Source organism: Lissotriton helveticus, chromosome 1_1 (genome assembly GCF_964261635.1).
Source record: "Lissotriton helveticus chromosome 1_1, aLisHel1.1, whole genome shotgun sequence".
In the NCBI taxonomy this organism is placed as follows: Eukaryota; Metazoa; Chordata; class Amphibia; order Caudata; family Salamandridae; genus Lissotriton; species Lissotriton helveticus.
This window is the reverse complement of record NC_136057.1, coordinates 139,821,753-139,840,144: the sequence shown is the minus strand read 5'-3', so window position 1 is coordinate 139,840,144 and position 18,392 is coordinate 139,821,753. Positions and strand designations below refer to the sequence as shown.

The window sequence follows — 18,392 nt, the reverse complement described above, 5'->3', positions numbered from 1 at the left end:
ATCCCCCAGAAATGGAAACATGCTGACATGAAGCCACTGCAGAATAAACCATCCACTGACCCAGGAGAACACAAGAACTTCCGACCCATCTTCCTGCTTCCCTTCCAGCCAAGGTCATCGAGAAAGCTATTCACATCCAGCTCACTAGACATCTGGAGAACCACAACCTTCTGCACCCCTCCCAATCCGGCTTCAGAGCAAACCACAGCACAGAGAGAACTCTAGCTGCAACCACGAACAACATCAGCACACTACTAGACCATGGAGAAACTGCCGCCCTCATCCTCCTCTACTACTCAGCAACCTTAGACACCATATCCCGTCACACACTGATCAACAGACGCCTCCAAATCAGAATCCAAGGAGCTGCCCTCAAGTGGATTGTTTCCAACCTCACTGGAAGAACACAGAATAATCATTCTCCATCCCTACTCCTTGCACCTTAAGAACTTCACCTGCAGGGTACTTCAAGGCTCATCCCTCAGCTCCACCCTCTTCAACATGTACACCCCAGGTCAGCATCATCGGGAGCCACAGACTCCACATCATCTCCTACGCCAACGACACCCAATTCATCCTCTCCCTGACTAACGGCCCAACGACCATCAAAGACCAGTTCCAAAGATGCATGAAAGATGCGGCTGTCTGGATGACCAACACCTGTCTCAAATGCAACACAGACAAGACAGAAGTTCTTATCTTGGGAAAAGAAAAGGACACCCAGTGGAACAATAAATGGTGGTCACCTGAACTGAGCCAATCCCCCACCCACCAAACACGCCCGTAATCTTGCCTTCATCCTTTACACCCAGCTTTCCATGAAGAAGCAGGACAACGCTGTCTCCTCTGCTTGTTTCCTCACCCTCTATATGCTCAGGAAGGTCTTCAGATGGCTCCCATCCAACACCAGGAGTACCATCACACAAGCTCTCATCACCAGCAGACGCGACTACAGCAACTCACTCTGTAGGAATCACTGTCCAACTCATGAGGAAACTCCAGACCATCCAGAACACAGCAGCCAGAATCATCCTCAACCTCCCCAGACAGACACACATCACCCCCCACCTCAGGAAATTCCACTGGCTACCAGCTGTGAAGAGATGCCAGTTTAAGTTGTTCATCCCGCTTACAAGGCACTACACAACGAAGGACTGCCTACCTCAACAAACTAGTGCATTTCCACCATTTCCACCAACCATATCCGCCGTGCAAACAGCGGCCAAGACCTGGAACACCCTCCCCCTGGACCTCAGAGCCTCACCTTGGCTCCAGCAGTTCAGGTAGAACCACAAGACCTGGTTGTTCAACCAACAGCAATGGGCAGCGCGATCCATCTGGATGATTCCACAGCGCCTCAAAAACCTCACAGGTGAAGCAGCCGCACTTTACAAATCCTGATTGATTGGCTCTTCTAAGTCTTCCTCTCTCACTATTCAAAGCCATGGTTGGATCCACACAAAAATTAGGAAAAATACACACAAAAAATCCAGGGCCAAACTGAAGATGTAATTATAGCACAATGCTATTCCTACATGATGTTGAAAGGGTGGTAAATTCCTGTAAATGTAGAAGACCGTGATTTCAACTAATCAGATGTCTTATGTGTGTGTTATTGATCCTGCAGTACCCTCTGCGGGAGAGCAACACCCAAAAACAGTGTAATTTCTATCAAAAAACCCTCAAAGATCTTAATTAATTGACCCAATTAGAAAACCTCTGGTCTCAAAGGTAAATGAAAATCATTCTTTCATATTAAACACAATCTTTTTTTTAAATTACATTTTTGGGAGTCTCGCAGTACTCCATTGGCGGGGTTGACGTGGAGTGGGTTGTAACCATCCATTGAAGAAAAAAAAACACAAATACTATAATTCATAACACATTTTATAACAATGCATACTATTGAAAATTTACAACATCAAAATGTACATTATATTTAATTTTGAAAATTAGGTTTTACTTTAAGTTTTTTTTTAATTATGAATTTACTGAAGAAAACATACGTTTAAGTGACGTTACAGTCAGGTGACATCATTTTAGCGGTGTCATCAATATCGTCATTTGAGGTGTCAACAAGGATTTCATTGAACACTTCATTAGAGATGCAACATGTGAGGTCACAAGTGCATGGAGGGGGTGCAATTATATTTTGCTTGCTGAACTTTAACTGGCAATTTCAGTGTTTTTTTCTGGTTCAAAACGGGATGTTATGACTGGCATTGTCACCCAACTATAACGTCACTTTAAACTTTTTATATTTGTAGGTCCATGTAACAACTCCATATCCTAATGGAACTAACCAAGAACTTTATAGCAGAGAAAGCAAACAGAGGCTAAACACTTTTATAATCTTGGTTTAAGAAGGTAGCCCATGAACTCATAGCTGCCCTTGCAATAACTGATTTTAAAAGAGTCCCAAAAAAAGAAAACGTTACTTAACCTGGAAGCATCTGCTTGCGGCATGTACTGCTGTAAATGCACATGCAGTGCATACTTTCGCCATCTAGTGTTAGGCTCGGGCACATGCAACTTTTTACTTTGAGGAAATGTTTTCAGTTCACAGGGTCTAGTGACTCCACTGGTTAGTGGTTTTGCTTATGGGCATCGACTCCATGGTTAGATTATTTTTTTCCACACAAAGGGCAAGACTGAAGATGTAGCATAGAAAATTCATTAAAGATGACCATGCAAAGGAATGAAGATAGAAATGATAGGAAAAGAACAGAACCTGCAATAATCACAGGCAATCAGGGAGCAGGGTGGGCGCATGTGAATCTGCAGCACTACATCCCACAAACAGATGCTTACAGGGTAAGTATCTTTCGTTCGTGGCATGTGAAGTTCTAGATGCACATGCTGTGCATCAACTGTGAAGCAGACCTCCTAAAAGCGGTGGCTCAGCTAGAGGATGCTGCAGAAGACTGGAAAGTGTACGTAGGAGAGGTTGGCCAACTCTAGCTTGCAGTCTGGTCAGAACATCCACACAGTAATGTTTAGTGAAGGTATGTGAGGTACACCAGGTAGGTGCTTTGCAGATGTCTGCTAATGGTATGTTACCCAAGAAGGCAATGAAGTCCCTTTCTTGCAAGCGGAAAGTGGTCTAAGAAGGGCGGAAAGGGTTCTCTAAGCTATAATATAGCAAGTTTGTATACTTTTGACTAACCAACGTGCTGTGCCTGCTTTGGTAAGAGCATGTCTCTTATGAGGCTTGGAGTATGATACAAACAGTTGTTGGGTCATACAAAATGGCTTTGCTCTTTCAATATAATGCACGAGTGCTCTTTTGACATCCAGAGTACGCAGAGCGCGTTCTGCTACAGATTCTGGTTGCGGGAAAAAAAGACTGGCAGCTCAATTATCTGACTACGGTGGATACTGGAGACCACCTTAGGAAGGAATGTTTGATTGGTTCTAATCACCACTATCTTGATGCACACGCAAAAATGGTAAGAGCGGTATGTCACTGACCCGTCTTAAAGAATTGATGATAACAAGGAAGGCCACCTTCCAAAACAGGAACTGCAGCAGGCAAAAGTGAAAGGGTTTCAAAGGGAGGACCCATGAGCCTAGTGAGTACAATGTTTAAATTCCAAACTGGAGCAGGGGCGTCCTGGGTGGAAAAACTCTTTTAAGGCCTTTCACGAATGCTTCGACAACAAGTATTCTGAATAAGAAAACCTGTAGTCTGTTCTGTAGGTAGGCAGCTACGGCAGCCAACTGTAATTGGATTGAGGTATAGACAAGCCTGATTTCTGCAATTCCAGAAGGAACGAAACAATACCCTGTACTGGTGCTGTGTTGTCTGTGCATATCCATACTGTCTTGTTGTGAATGATAGAGTGAAATGCGCGGAGAGCAAGCTGAATCACCAGCCACTGCAGGTGACTGATGGGAAGAAATTGCTGGGTAGGGAACCACTGACCCTGAACAGTAAGATGTTTGAGATGAGCTCCCCGACCTGTGAGTGAGACGTCCGTTGTGACCGTCTCTCATAGAACTGGGTTGAGGAAGGGCCATTCCTTTAACAAACGGTCTGTGTTTCACCCCCGCAGAGAGCAATGTGTGTCCCCAAAACAACACGAGATCTACTAGGCGACCCTCCACTTGAGACCACTGTGCTGCTAAGCACTCCTGCAACGGGGGCCTGTGGAGTCTGGCATGAGGGAATATAGCTATGGAAAATGCCATCATGCCTAGTAGGCGTATCACAGTTCTGTTACGTGACAATCTGGCAATAAAAAAAGGCGCAACTTTTGGAAGGCTTTTACTCTGGCTGGGCTCAGGTAATATTTTCCAACCCGCGCATCCAGGACGGCGCCAAGGAATGGCTGTACCTAAAAGGGTTGAAGGCAGGATTTCGTTAGATTGATGGTGAACCCCAGACTGTGCAGGGTGTGAACTGTAGTCTGGGTGCGCTTTAGAACGAGTTACTGTGGTTCTCTTGATCATCCGGTCGCATAAGTAAGGGAACACGTGGATGCCGCTCCTCCTGAGATGAGGTGCCAGCATGGCCAGACATCTGATGAAGATTTTTAGTGAAGTAGTAAACCAACGGGGAGCACTTTGAATTGACAATGGTGTCCACTTAACCCAACCCTCGGATATCTCTAATGTGTTGGATGGATAAGTATGTGCAAGTAGTTGTCCTGCATATACAGGGCAGTCATGAAGTCGCCTTTTTTGCAAGAGTAGTATAACATCCTATAGAGCAGAGGTCTTCAAACTGTGGGGCGCGCCCCGCTGGGGGACGTGGACGGATTCCCAGGGGGGCGCAAATGCCTCTGCAATTGCATGTAAATGAAGATGGTCTGGAAGTGCAGCGATGTTTATTTGCTGCATTTCCAGGCTGTCTTCATTTACTTCGAGCCATTGTGAGAACATCAGCATGCCATGGGGGCGGAGGTCAGGAAGTGTGCTGGCAGGGTCAAAAAGGTTGCTAAAAACAAAAGACATTTATGTATTTTTATTTTTGCCCCATTTCAATTCCTGACCTATGTGAGGATTGCTCAAGAATGTATTTAACCAACATCCTGCTAACAGCAAGAGTACCAAAATAAGTGCTTCAAAACCCATTAAATATCAGTGAGTTAACAACTGACTGTATTTAATATGATGCATAAACATCAATAATGTTCAAAGCACCTGATGCCACGTTCCTTGCCCCAGCAATTTTCAAAGTATCAATAAAGATGCCAGGATAACTCCAGTGATTAATGTTCTTTCTGGAGAGAGACCGGAGCTTTGTCTGGAAGTGGAAGTTTCTTTTGACTCATCATAGCACAGGAGGTTAATATGCCTGCTGCACAGAACATGTCTGATTCAGATCACAAAGTACATACACTATAAATAGGTCAATGGGCTATGGTTTTTCTCAGAGAGATCTTTTTGTTACTTGCAGTTTAAAAGTTAAAATACTAATATATAGCTGAGTGCTATTAACTGTCAAAGAGCTGCCTGCAAACTGCAAGGAATATATTACAGCTACATATTTTTTTGTCCAGTTTTTCTTTATCCTTGTATTGCAAAAAGGGTTCATTTGGGTAGAAATCAAGTCTTCTTATTAAAGAAAACCACTCACAATGGTGTTACATTTTAAATTCTGAATGTGTGCTTTTCCAGACCAAGGACTCTTGAACTATACTGCCTACCAGTATGCATGACATGTGACTCCTACAACTTGTAGGCCGCTGTCTTATGTAACATTTCCCATACACCGATTAACACTTGTATGATTGTCTCCGTGCAACGTATGTGTGATGTAATGTGTTCTGACACCTTAAACTGATATGAGTGGCGCTATAAAACTAAATTAATCTAAAAGACAGTGGTAATGGAGACTTGGGGGGCATTGTCAAATGGTGGTAGTGAGGGAATCCGTGGCGAGGTGGTCATTGGGGGGAGGGGGGCGTCACCAAACATTGTCGCACAGGGTGCCACCAGGACTAAGGCCGGCCCGGAGGCCTTTATTACAGAAATTTCCTTAGTCCAGAATCTTGTGGTAGCATTTTTTTTCTGCTTGAATCATGATTATAAGAAATGTGGTAATTACAGAACAGTGTTGTAAATTCAATTGTTATTTCCTATGAGGTTTAAATGCACACCACACAGGAAGGGACTTGCAGGGCACTGGGTGGATTGGTAGGTACAGCCCTCTTCACCCCGGGAGATTTGGGAGTGGTAATTGCTTTACAGCACTGAAATTGTTAAAGGGGGTGGGAATTGTTTAGCGGCCAAGGGAATAGTTAATGTTTGTTTGAGTGCTGTGAGGACATATTAATCTGAGCGGCAATAAGCAGATGTTTGGTTTTTTTGTACCTGAGCTCAAACGGCCTTATGACAACAGCAACAAGGTGTCCGTGGTGATCCAATGCCAAAGAGATTAAATGGCTGCTGAATCCATGCTCAACATATTTAAAAAACATGGCAGAAGACCACAAAAGAAGTGAATTGTGCAGCAAAATAAACCGCAACAAACATAGAACTAGGTTCACTTAAAAACACAAGTGTGCAACAAGAATGTATTTGTCTTCCTGTACTGCACAATAAAGCAGAACTATCGAAAAGACATAAATCTGTCCTCCAGAATAGAATGTTTGTAAGTACTAGTTTACAGCACTGAAGAATTGGATATGCAGTACTATGCAGATGATGGATTACGTAGCAAATGCGGTAATATAAGTGGCCTTTTTTTTCTTTAAAAAAGGCCATTCATTAGTGAAGCAGGTACTGCTGCCAGGTGTGTAAGTCGCCACTGCTGATTATCAATAACTATGCAGATGCAGAAGAACTGGGGCCCATGGGTTTGAGGGGCCCACTGCACCACAGTTATCATTGTCTACCTTTAAACAAGAGGCATGGGAGCTTATTTTCCCTTTTAGCATTAGGACCGAGGGCACCTTTGCAGAAAAAAAGGAGACATAGTGTGGGAGCTTTGGTTTTTCTGAAAGAGACAGAGAACCTTATTCAAAATCGGAGTGATGGGCAGGCATGGTGGGGAAGAGGTGAAAGATGTAGAGGAGATAGCCTGCTACTAAGGACTGCTGTTATCAATAATACAGCAGGTGTATTTGCATTTGGCTCCAAGAGTGTGAGGGGCTACAACACCCCAATAATGGGGAGTAGTATTTTTGGGACCACACATGTTTTTTGTTTGATGCATTTACTGTTTTATAAGTATCATAATTAGTGTGGTTTATGAGCTATAGAAAAAGTATTCCTGAAATCATCTCATAAGCCCGTCGCTTGCACACAGCCATCCCCCTCCCGTTCCACCAATCATTGCCTTAAAGTTTTGTAGGGGGGCCCAACCTCAAAACATTTTGCTTAAGGGGGGCTTGGAGCAAAAAAGTTTGAAGACCTCTGCTGTAGAGTCACCATATGGAAGTGCTCCAACAGAATGTATTTGTTTAGAGGCCTGAGATCAAGGATGGGCCTAAGGGAGCCATCCTTATTTGTGATAATAAAGTAGAGGAAGTATACGCACTTTAAATGGTGTTGTGGCGGAACGGGCTCATGAAGAAGGCACAAATGTTCTTTGGACAATCTATATTGACGAGGGGGGATGTTTGGTGGTCTTTGTGCAAGTTCTATACAATACTTCTCCTGTATTATATCTAGAATCCAAAGGACTGAGGTGATTTTTGCCCGGCAGCAACGGGAGGTACTGAAGGGAGCGTTGGGAAGAGGAGAGGGTTTCCACAAGAAAACCACCCTCCTCTTGCTGCACATGGTGTTCTACATGGTGGAAAGTGGCAGCCCTGTGTAACACCTCATGGTACGAAGTGACATCGTCAGGAGGTAATGGCTTCCTAGGGTACTGATCTGGGTCTGTGTCCACAGGGGGTTCAGCATCGTAGTCACCCAATGGGTCCGGATCTTGTGGGTCATTAGGGTGGTCATATGGGTCAAAATGTAGCTTAGGACTGTCCCCTGAATGCTATGGTGACCCCAGTGGCAAGACAAGAGACACAGGTGGTGGTGGCGGAGGCAGGGAAGGAGTGCGAGCAGGAGGCAGGGGAGAGAATTCCCTATCACGTCGCTTTTGCTTTTTGAGGGCTGGAATTTCAGGTGGGTTGATGGCCTCCTCGCAAGTCAGCTTCCTCTTATGAGGCACAGAGTTCATTGTCACATGTGGGGTCGAGGGTGTTAGATCAACACAGAGTCAAAGGTACGGGACGGTGGAAACCGATGAGAATGCAGGATTGTTCAAAGTTACCGACGAGGGGAGGGATCCGAGGGCCCTGCGAGAAAACCAAAAGGGGTCGAACTGGAGCTGCAAATGACACGCCTGCACCGAACAGCAGAGAAAAGCAATATAACAATGGAGTCGATGTCCATGCGCAATACCACTGATTGATGGAATCACTAGATCCCATTACCTGAAAAGACTCCTTTAGAAGAAAAACCAGTTGTACATATCCGATTACAACATTAGATGGTGAAAATATGCAAAGCATGTGTATCTACAGCTACACATGCCACAAACCAATTGTTTCTAATAGTCATGCACCAGCTCAAATCAAATGCCAGCTACACTCACAGGCGAGTCTCCCAATAGTACTTAATTATGGGAAGAGAGCTGACACTTACTTCTGAACCTTTGGGTATTGCATACCATGGATCGCGTTTGTCGCCTCAGTTTGCCTCTCTTTTAGGTGTCGAGGCCACATGTTGTCCACCCAATCAATAAGGTCTACCTGTCCCAAGAAAGAGATGACAAATGATTAGAACAGTGTGTATTAGTAGTCAGGTATTATGTCTTTTTGTGAAAACAGCAAAGACGAGTTACGAGGACAAACGGAGGAAGAAGGACACAGCAAATAACTTAGGGTTCAAACAGTTGTAAACATCAGCTAAGGCCTCCCATTAGCTCATACTCTAAACATTGCCCTGCACCAGTGTATCAGTCGAAGGTCTCTATATCTTCATTTACTAACAATGATTTCCCTGTGATACTAATTTTCTTCCTTGGGTTCTTCATGTGCAGTTTGCTCATTAATTGGCTCAGTAAGGTTTTTCTTTTTAGTGGCCGAAAAAAACCCACAGCAGTCTAGAATGGTGGAACAAAAGCTCCCTTGGAATCGTTTTGTTTAGTGAAAGCTATAAAAAGTTTTCAAGCTAGAATTGTCTCTTGGGAGGTGGTGAGGGGTCGGTGGCACACAAGACTTTAAGTAAATAAATATGACCAACATTATGTTGCGTAACTGGTGCTGCAGGTACAAAGTTAATTATCTTTGGTAAAGGTTCAGTTTTTCTGGCATAATGAGTCTATACAGATTACTGATATGCACTTACCTCCCAAGGCATCACAACATATCTTGAAAATTGGTCAAAATGTGTGTGCCATGGGGGCCGACTTTGGGGCAGAGCCACAGATGAACCTCCTGAGGTGAATGTGTGATTCAACAAAGGTGCAGCAAGTTATATTTGCTACACTTTAATCCTATACAAAACAGAGGCTTGAATTTATTAGTAGTAAGAAAAAAAATGTATATCAACTTAACAAATCCTGCATATTCCAGCTCAGAAGACGGAAAGGAAGTCAGAGTATCATCAGAACAAATATATTCCAAGGAAACTTTCTTCAAATGGCTAGTTCTTCCTGACGATTCTGAGAATTTGCAGGGTATAGTGTAGGAAAGCGCAGCTAAGCTAAATTCAAGCTTTATCAAAATATTTCACTCCAGCCAACAGTGCCTTACGAGAGTTGACACCCCGTTTTAATACAACTGTCAACTTACCTAGATAAAGCATGGAAACAACTGCTTTTCTCTCCTTCAAGGGGCTTCTCCTTAGCTAATTGGTATCACAAGTTTAAAGTTTATGTTGTCAATGCATTATCCTTTCTGGTAAACAAACTTTCTCTGCAAGTGAAACTTCCATGTCCTCAAGACTTGCTCTTGTGGAACAAGTAGTACTAATGCAGTTCTGCTTTTAGAGTGTAAGAGAGTGGAAAAAGACTGAACTGAGATTATCTGCAGCAAAAATGTCTGCATCACTCTACATATCTTTTTTGTCTAGAAGGAATGAAAGGTTGAAATAGGAATAAAAGGAAAGGCAAGCCCTTCGTTCTCTAATCCTCTTTGTCAAGCTAAAGGCCACCAAAGTACAGACAATGTTCAGAAGTTTCAAATGACATGAATGTAAAGACTAAAAAGGGTTAGCCAATTAATATTCATAATAATATTCCACTGAAAATTAATAAAGTATTTGCAAAGAAACTAGTTTAGCAACCCTTTCAATAATATCAAAATCAAACTGATCAAAAGTAAAGAAATAAAATAAAAATAAAAAACCGGTTGAACAAGCAAATGCCAAAGTCATGACCTCCAGTTAAATCAACAAGGTGGTCATACACAAAGTAAAATAGAAACGTACTGAGTTTTGTTTTTTTAATTCAACAAGATAAGGATGACACATTCTGCTTAGTACACCAATCTGAAAATGTGTTAGAGTGAAAAGGTATGCTGCCTTTGTGGGCGGTCCTCCAGAAGCCAATTACAACTTCATCACATTATCTACTGAATGCAGACTTGCACAAAGCAACTCCCCATTCCTGAAAGCAAAGGGTTTGGAGGTTTGATCCATGCCCACTAACTTAATACGCTAAACAGTAAGGGATCCACAAAACACGTGAACCCATCACGTCCTGTGCTATGAGCAATAACTTGGATCCTCAAAGCACACAATCGGATCTCATGTTCTACACAACTCTGGGCCACTCAATAGTGGAAACTGAATGAAGACTACATGGATGGAAAGGTATTATCTAGAGTGGTACGGAGTGGAAAACCGCAGGGTTAAAACAAACTGCATTTCAAGCTCGTGTTTACTGCAGAAACTGCTCTCTGGGGAGAAAATCTCTCCGATTCACAACTTTTTCCACACCTACCAATGTACAACTGGCTGTAGACAAGTGGCCTTGTGATCTGCCCAATGGAGATCTTCCGCTCCAAGATAAATCACTGCAGTCCAGTAGCCAGTGCCAGAAACTGATTGCGCTCATACCCAGAAAACCCAAACGCATATCTTTAAATACATAGTGTCAGTCAGTAAGAAAACTTTATTTGGTTAATTACAACCTCAAAAGTATACCCTGTGCATAAAGTTGCTAAATAAAAACAGGCAAGATCATCTTAAAAATGTAGCATATGTACATTACACATAAAATAACACATTTCCTTTATAAAAGATGCAAATGTCCACCTACAATTGATTAGGTCGGTAATTCATTCATAGGTATCAAATCCTTCCAAGAGATTCCATACAGTACCATTAACCTTTACAGGCACAATCACGTCCTACCATAAGTGAACGCAAAAACAACAAGTGATGGACTGAATGTGGATCAATGTCACACACTCCCCCAGTCAAAAGATCTGGGCCCAAATCCATCGTTTTTTTGCACTCCACACCACCCTGGGTTAGACAATGGCGATATGCAAATCAGCTCTGACCCTGTTGCCCCATGGGAACAGTCCAGTCCGAACTACAAAAGCCATGTCCTTCCCAGAACGGAATCAAGCATCCGAGGACCGGACCGGTTTCGAGGTAACACCTCTCTTCAGCCCGGCTAGCTTGACTCCAAGTGGTGTGGAGTGCCTGGGACCCACGTCTGGGCATCCCCAGCGCACTTAGGGCGGCAATTGCAAAAACAACAAGTGATGGACTGAATGTGGATCAATGTCACACACTCCCCCAGTCAAAAGATCTGGGCCCAAATCCATCGTTTTTTTGCACTCCACACCACCCTGGGTTAGACAATGGCGATATGCAAATCAGCTCTGACCCTGTTGCCCCATGGGAACAGTCCAGTCCGAACTACAAAAGCCATGTCCTTCCCAGAACGGAATCAAGCATCCGAGGACCGGACCGGTTTCGAGGTAACACCTCTCTTCAGCCCGGCTAGCTTGACTCCAAGTGGTGTGGAGTGCCTGGGACCCACGTCTGGGCATCCCCAGCGCACTTAGGGCGGCAATTGCAAAAACAACAAGTGATGGACTGAATGTGGATCAATGTCACACACTCCCCCAGTCAAAAGATCTGGGCCCAAATCCATCGTTTTTTTGCACTCCACACCACCCTGGGTTAGACAATGGCGATATGCAAATCAGCTCTGACCCTGTTGCCCCATGGGAACAGTCCAGTCCGAACTACAAAAGCCATGTCCTTCCCAGAACGGAATCAAGCATCCGAGGACCGGACCGGTTTCGAGGTAACACCTCTCTTCAGCCCGGCTAGCTTGACTCCAAGTGGTGTGGAGTGCCTGGGACCCACGTCTGGGCATCCCCAGCGCACTTAGGGCGGCAATTGCAAAAACAACAAGTGATGGACTGAATGTGGATCAATGTCACACACTCCCCCAGTCAAAAGATCTGGGCCCAAATCCATCGTTTTTTTGCACTCCACACCACCCTGGGTTAGACAATGGCGATATGCAAATCAGCTCTGACCCTGTTGCCCCATGGGAACAGTCCAGTCCGAACTACAAAAGCCACGTCCTTCCCAGAACGGAATCAAGCATCCGAGGACCGGACCGGTTTCGAGGTAACACCTCTCTTCAGCCCGGCTAGCTTGACTCCAAGTGGTGTGGAGTGCCTGGGACCCACGTCTGGGCATCCCCAGCGCACTTAGGGCGGCAATTGCAAAAACAACAAGTGATGGACTGAATGTGGATCAATGTCACACACTCCCCCAGTCAAAAGATCTGGGCCCAAATCCATCGTTTTTTTGCACTCCACACCACCCTGGGTTAGACAATGGCGATATGCAAATCAGCTCTGACCCTGTTGCCCCATGGGAACAGTCCAGTCCGAACTACAAAAGCCATGTCCTTCCCAGAACGGAATCAAGCATCCGAGGACCGGACCGGTTTCGAGGTAACACCTCTCTTCAGCCCGGCTAGCTTGACTCCAAGTGGTGTGGAGTGCCTGGGACCCACGTCTGGGCATCCCCAGCGCACTTAGGGCGGCAATTGCAAAAACAACAAGTGATGGACTGAATGTGGATCAATGTCACACACTCCCCCAGTCAAAAGATCTGGGCCCAAATCCATCGTTTTTTTGCACTCCACACCACCCTGGGTTAGACAATGGCGATATGCAAATCAGCTCTGACCCTGTTGCCCCATGGGAACAGTCCAGTCCGAACTACAAAAGCCATGTCCTTCCCAGAACGGAATCAAGCATCCGAGGACCGGACCGGTTTCGAGGTAACACCTCTCTTCAGCCCGGCTAGCTTGACTCCAAGTGGTGTGGAGTGCCTGGGACCCACGTCTGGGCATCCCCAGCGCACTTAGGGCGGCAATTGCAAAAACAACAAGTGATGGACTGAATGTGGATCAATGTCACACACTCCCCCAGTCAAAAGATCTGGGCCCAAATCCATCGTTTTTTTGCACTCCACACCACCCTGGGTTAGACAATGGCGATATGCAAATCAGCTCTGACCCTGTTGCCCCATGGGAACAGTCCAGTCCGAACTACAAAAGCCATGTCCTTCCCAGAACGGAATCAAGCATCCGAGGACCGGACCGGTTTCGAGGTAACACCTCTCTTCAGCCCGGCTAGCTTGACTCCAAGTGGTGTGGAGTGCCTGGGACCCACGTCTGGGCATCCCCAGCGCACTTAGGGCGGCAATTGCAAAAACAACAAGTGATGGACTGAATGTGGATCAATGTCACACACTCCCCCAGTCATAAGATCTGGGCCCAAATCCATCGTTTTTTTGCACTCCACACCACCCTGGGTTAGACAATGGCGATATGCAAATCAGCTCTGACCCTGTTGCCCCATGGGAACAGTCCAGTCCGAACTACAAAAGCCATGTCCTTCCCAGAACGGAATCAAGCATCCGAGGACCGGACCGGTTTTGAGGTAACACCTCTCTTCAGCCCGGCTAGCTTGACTCCAAGTGGTGTGGAGTGCCTGGGACCCACGTCTGGGCATCCCCAGCGCACTTAGGGCGGCAATTGCAAAAACAACAAGTGATGGACTGAATGTGGATCAATGTCACACACTCCCCCAGTCAAAAGATCTGGGCCCAAATCCATCGTTTTTTTGCACTCCACACCACCCTGGGTTAGACAATGGCGATATGCAAATCAGCTCTGACCCTGTTGCCCCATGGGAACAGTCCAGTCCGAACTACAAAAGCCATGTCCTTCCCAGAACGGAATCATGCATCCGAGGACCGGACCGGTTTCGAGGTAACACCTCTCTTCAGCCCGGCTAGCTTGACTCCAAGTGGTGTGGAGTGCCTGGGACCCACGTCTGGGCATCCCCAGCGCACTTAGGGCGGCAATTGCAAAAACAACAAGTGATGGACTGAATGTGGATCAATGTCACACACTCCCCCAGTCAAAAGATCTGGGCCCAAATCCATCGTTTTTTTGCACTCCACACCACCCTGGGTTAGACAATGGCGATATGCAAATCAGCTCTGACCCTGTTGCCCCATGGGAACAGTCCAGTCCGAACTACAAAATCCATGTCCTTCCCAGAACGGAATCAAGCATCCGAGGACCGGACCGGTTTCGAGGTAACACCTCTCTTCAGCCCGGCTAGCTTGACTCCAAGTGGTGTGGAGTGCCTGGGACCCACGTCTGGGCATCCCCAGCGCACTTAGGGCGGCAATTGCAAAAACAACAAGTGATGGACTGAATGTGGATCAATGTCACACACTCCCCCAGTCAAAAGATCTGGGCCCAAATCCATCGTTTTTTTGCACTCCACACCACCCTGGGTTAGACAATGGCGATATGCAAATCAGCTCTGACCCTGTTGCCCCATGGGAACAGTCCAGTCCGAACTACAAAAGCCATGTCCTTCCCAGAACGGAATCAAGCATCCGAGGACCGGACCGGTTTCGAGGTAACACCTCTCTTCAGCCCGGCTAGCTTGACTCCAAGTGGTGTGGAGTGCCTGGGACCCACGTCTGGGCATCCCCAGCGCACTTAGGGCGGCAATTGCAAAAACAACAAGTGATGGACTGAATGTGGATCAATGTCACACACTCCCCCAGTCAAAAGATCTGGGCCCAAATCCATCGTTTTTTTGCACTCCACACCACCCTGGGTTAGACAATGGCGATATGCAAATCAGCTCTGACCCTGTTGCCCCATGGGAACAGTCCAGTCCGAACTACAAAAGCCATGTCCTTCCCAGAACGGAATCAAGCATCCGAGGACCGGACCGGTTTCGAGGTAACACCTCTCTTCAGCCCGGCTAGCTTGACTCCAAGTGGTGTGGAGTGCCTGGGACCCACGTCTGGGCATCCCCAGCGCACTTAGGGCGGCAATTGCAAAAACAACAAGTGATGGACTGAATATGGATCAATGTCACACACTCCCCCAGTCAAAAGATCTGGGCTACCATAAGTGAACAGCATACGATATTTACTCTGTACACTTGAGGAACACCTTAACTTTACTCATAAATTTCCCCATAGCACAAGCTATATCTAGGTTCGTCATTTCCACTAAAAGGTTAGCAGCTTGCCTCCTATTCCTAATCCTGTATTTTTTAAATATCGGGCATAAAAACTCTTTACGTAAATCTAAAATCTTCATACAATCTAATAAAATATATATAATTCAACATAAAATTTTGGACCTCATTATTCACGTAGCAAGGGTTTATCCCCATTCGCACTTTTAGTACCTCACGTCTTAAGTGGTGGCTCGGCCGCCTATCTAGATAGGGATACTGTTGGTCGGTTTCCCCAGCCAAGGTCATATGGGACACCGAGATTTTCCGTGAGAGATACTCTCTATCATATGTGCGGGAAGTCTCAGCTCCCAGTGTCCTTATTCTTTCTTATCTATACTGGGATGTCCCAGTTGCGGGCATAATTTTAAACCCAACACTCCATATGCTTCACTTAATGAGGCTCTTGTTTCTTTAGCCCAGGATAATTCACTAGAGGCAATTTCGCTTTTACACCACTGGGAAATTTTTAGGCGCTCTCCAGTCCCTAGACGCTGCCAGAAGCGTATTATAGCCATGCAGGCCATTACCGCCCAAGAGCTAATTCCCAGCTCAAGTCTTGCAGCTTGTACCATAAAGGATTTTGGCAGTGAGAACAAGCATTTTAGGATATTTCCCTCCTCTTTATCCCAATCCTTTTTCCCGCTTAAGTAAAGCACTTCTGCCCCGTACAGGAATTGGGGAGGGACCATTGCTAGATATGCCGTTATGACTGGCCTATCCGAGTTTTCTCCATAAACACTATCAAATCTTTTTAGACCTTTCACAGAGGCAGATGCCCTCATTTTTAAAGCTTCCAGATGGGTATACCATTTCAGGTTACTCGTACACCAGATTCCTAGGTATCTGTATTCATTCACCCTCTCAAGTAATTTTGTGCCCAGACACCAAGGAAACTTAGTTTTACCCTTCCTGAAGCATAAAATGTTGGTCTTTTCCATGTTCACCATAAATTTTTTGTTTAGGCAATATTCGTTGAACATGTTTAATCTCCTCTGGAGACCTATCTCCGTCTGGTCCATAATCACCAAATCGTCTGCATATAATAAGCAGGAAATATGATTACCTCCGAATTTTGGACTAGCCCCTTTTACCTCTCTTAGTTTTGCTGGCAGGTCGGCCAGACACAGGGAGAAAAGCAGAGGGGCGAGTACGCACCCCTGCCTCAAGTCATTGCCAATCTGGATCCTCCCAGACAATCCACCCTCCTCATCCAAGATTATCTGGGCCCAGTTTTCAGTATGTAAGGCTTTTATAATGGCCAATAGGTCCCCATGTAAATTATAACCCACTAGGGTTGACCATAGCGGCTCCCTTCCCACAAGATCGAATGCCGCGCGGAAGTCCACAAAGCAGCAGAATAAATTGCCCCTCTGTTCTACGACTTCCACGCGATGGCCCAGAGAGCAAAACAGTGGTCCACCGTTGAATGGCCTTCTTTGAACCCACCCTGTTCTGGGGGTACTATCTGATTAGCCTCTGCCCAGTCTTTCAGCAGGCCTAGGATTGAATACCTTTTCCCCAATGTCCAGGAGATTTATTATTCGGTAATTTTTAGGGGAATTTACATCACCTTTTTTATGAATCGGTCTAACAATAGCCCCTTTCCAGCTTTCTGGCATAGTACCTGTCTTTAGTATCCCCTGAAACATATTTGAAAAAAACTCTGCCCACCAGTCAGGATTAGTTTTTATAATAATTGCTGGTAGGTTGTCTGGGCCGGCAGCTCGGGTTAGGTTAAGTCCAGCTATTACGCCCCTAAAATAGCCTGGGGAGAAATGTGCTAATATTTCTTTCCTGGCTTCAGGCCAGCTTGTCAATATTGTTTCCCCTTTACTGGGCCAATTGCCATTATATTTCCTCAAGGTAGGATACCCACTTATCCTCTGGAACGGAGCACTGCAGGGATCCCACAACTTCCCCCGTGTATTCCTTACTCAATCTCCCGAAACCTTTGACATTTTTTTCTTCAATAGCCTCGAGTAAGTTCACCCAACATTTATCCTTAAATGATTTTTTTTCCTGTAATAGTTGCCTTATATTTTATCCTTAATTTCTTAAGTTCTAGTGATGATATTTCGTTATAACTACGCCTAAGGCCCCTTTCATGTTTCTTAATAGCGGCCTTTACTTTCCGGCATTCTCGTCATATCAAGGATTGTTGATTGAAGATACACTAGCTTTGCTTTTTAGCCCATGATTTCCCCGTTTGATTTTTATCCTGAGGCATTCTACCAGTTGCCTTATTATTTCCGCATACCAGGGTAGGGCCTCCCCTGGTAGGGGGAATTGTAGCCCAACTAATAACGAATAGTTTTCTTACCTGTCGGTGTAGTTTTGCAGCTTGAAGATCTTTCTGGATTCACTATGCTGTGCATTATTCCGCGGTCTTGTGGTTGGGTCCGGATTCGTAGTTTTTTTTTTTTTTTTTGTAGCCCAGGTGGGCGTCGGCGTCACACCCCCTTGGGTGTATTTCCGGTGACGTCGGCATGCTTCCTGCGGAAGCTCCCACTCCTGGGCGCCATCTTCGGGTTCTTTTTTTCCGTGTTTCTTTCTTTTCCGAAGTAATGGCAATGTTCTATTTAGTTGACATTTTACCGCTTGTACTTTAAAAGTCCTTTTTTTTTTTTTAACCACCTCTTCTCTCTCCAGCCTCATCTTTCTGGTGGAGGTGGGTGGGTTCGCTAGTGAATCCAGAAAGATCTTCAAGCTGCAAAATTACACCGACAGGTAAGAAAACTATTCGTTTTGCAGCGTGAATCATTCTGGATTCACTATGCTGTGCATAGATTTTGTGGCGGTTTCTCATCTCTGTGGCGGCTGGGTGGAAGATGAGCGTTGGTTATTGAATATATGCTGGAGCACCTTCTGTCCGACTTGTGCTTCCTTGTTCATCTGTATATC

The 18,392-nt window shown here is 45.4% G+C and overlaps 1 protein-coding gene across 2 annotated transcripts in view; it reads right to left on the bottom strand.

Moving 5' to 3' along the window:
* Nucleotides 1-18,392, bottom strand: part of KDM2A (lysine demethylase 2A) — a 789,087-nt gene that overhangs the window by 452,963 nt on the left and 317,732 nt on the right. For both annotated transcript variants that reach the window (XM_078657462.1, XM_078657547.1), the window contains one exon: nucleotides 8,593-8,699. In XM_078657462.1, the coding sequence (XP_078513588.1) occupies nucleotides 8,593-8,699 (107 nt within the window). The remainder of the gene's footprint in view (nucleotides 1-8,592; nucleotides 8,700-18,392) is intronic.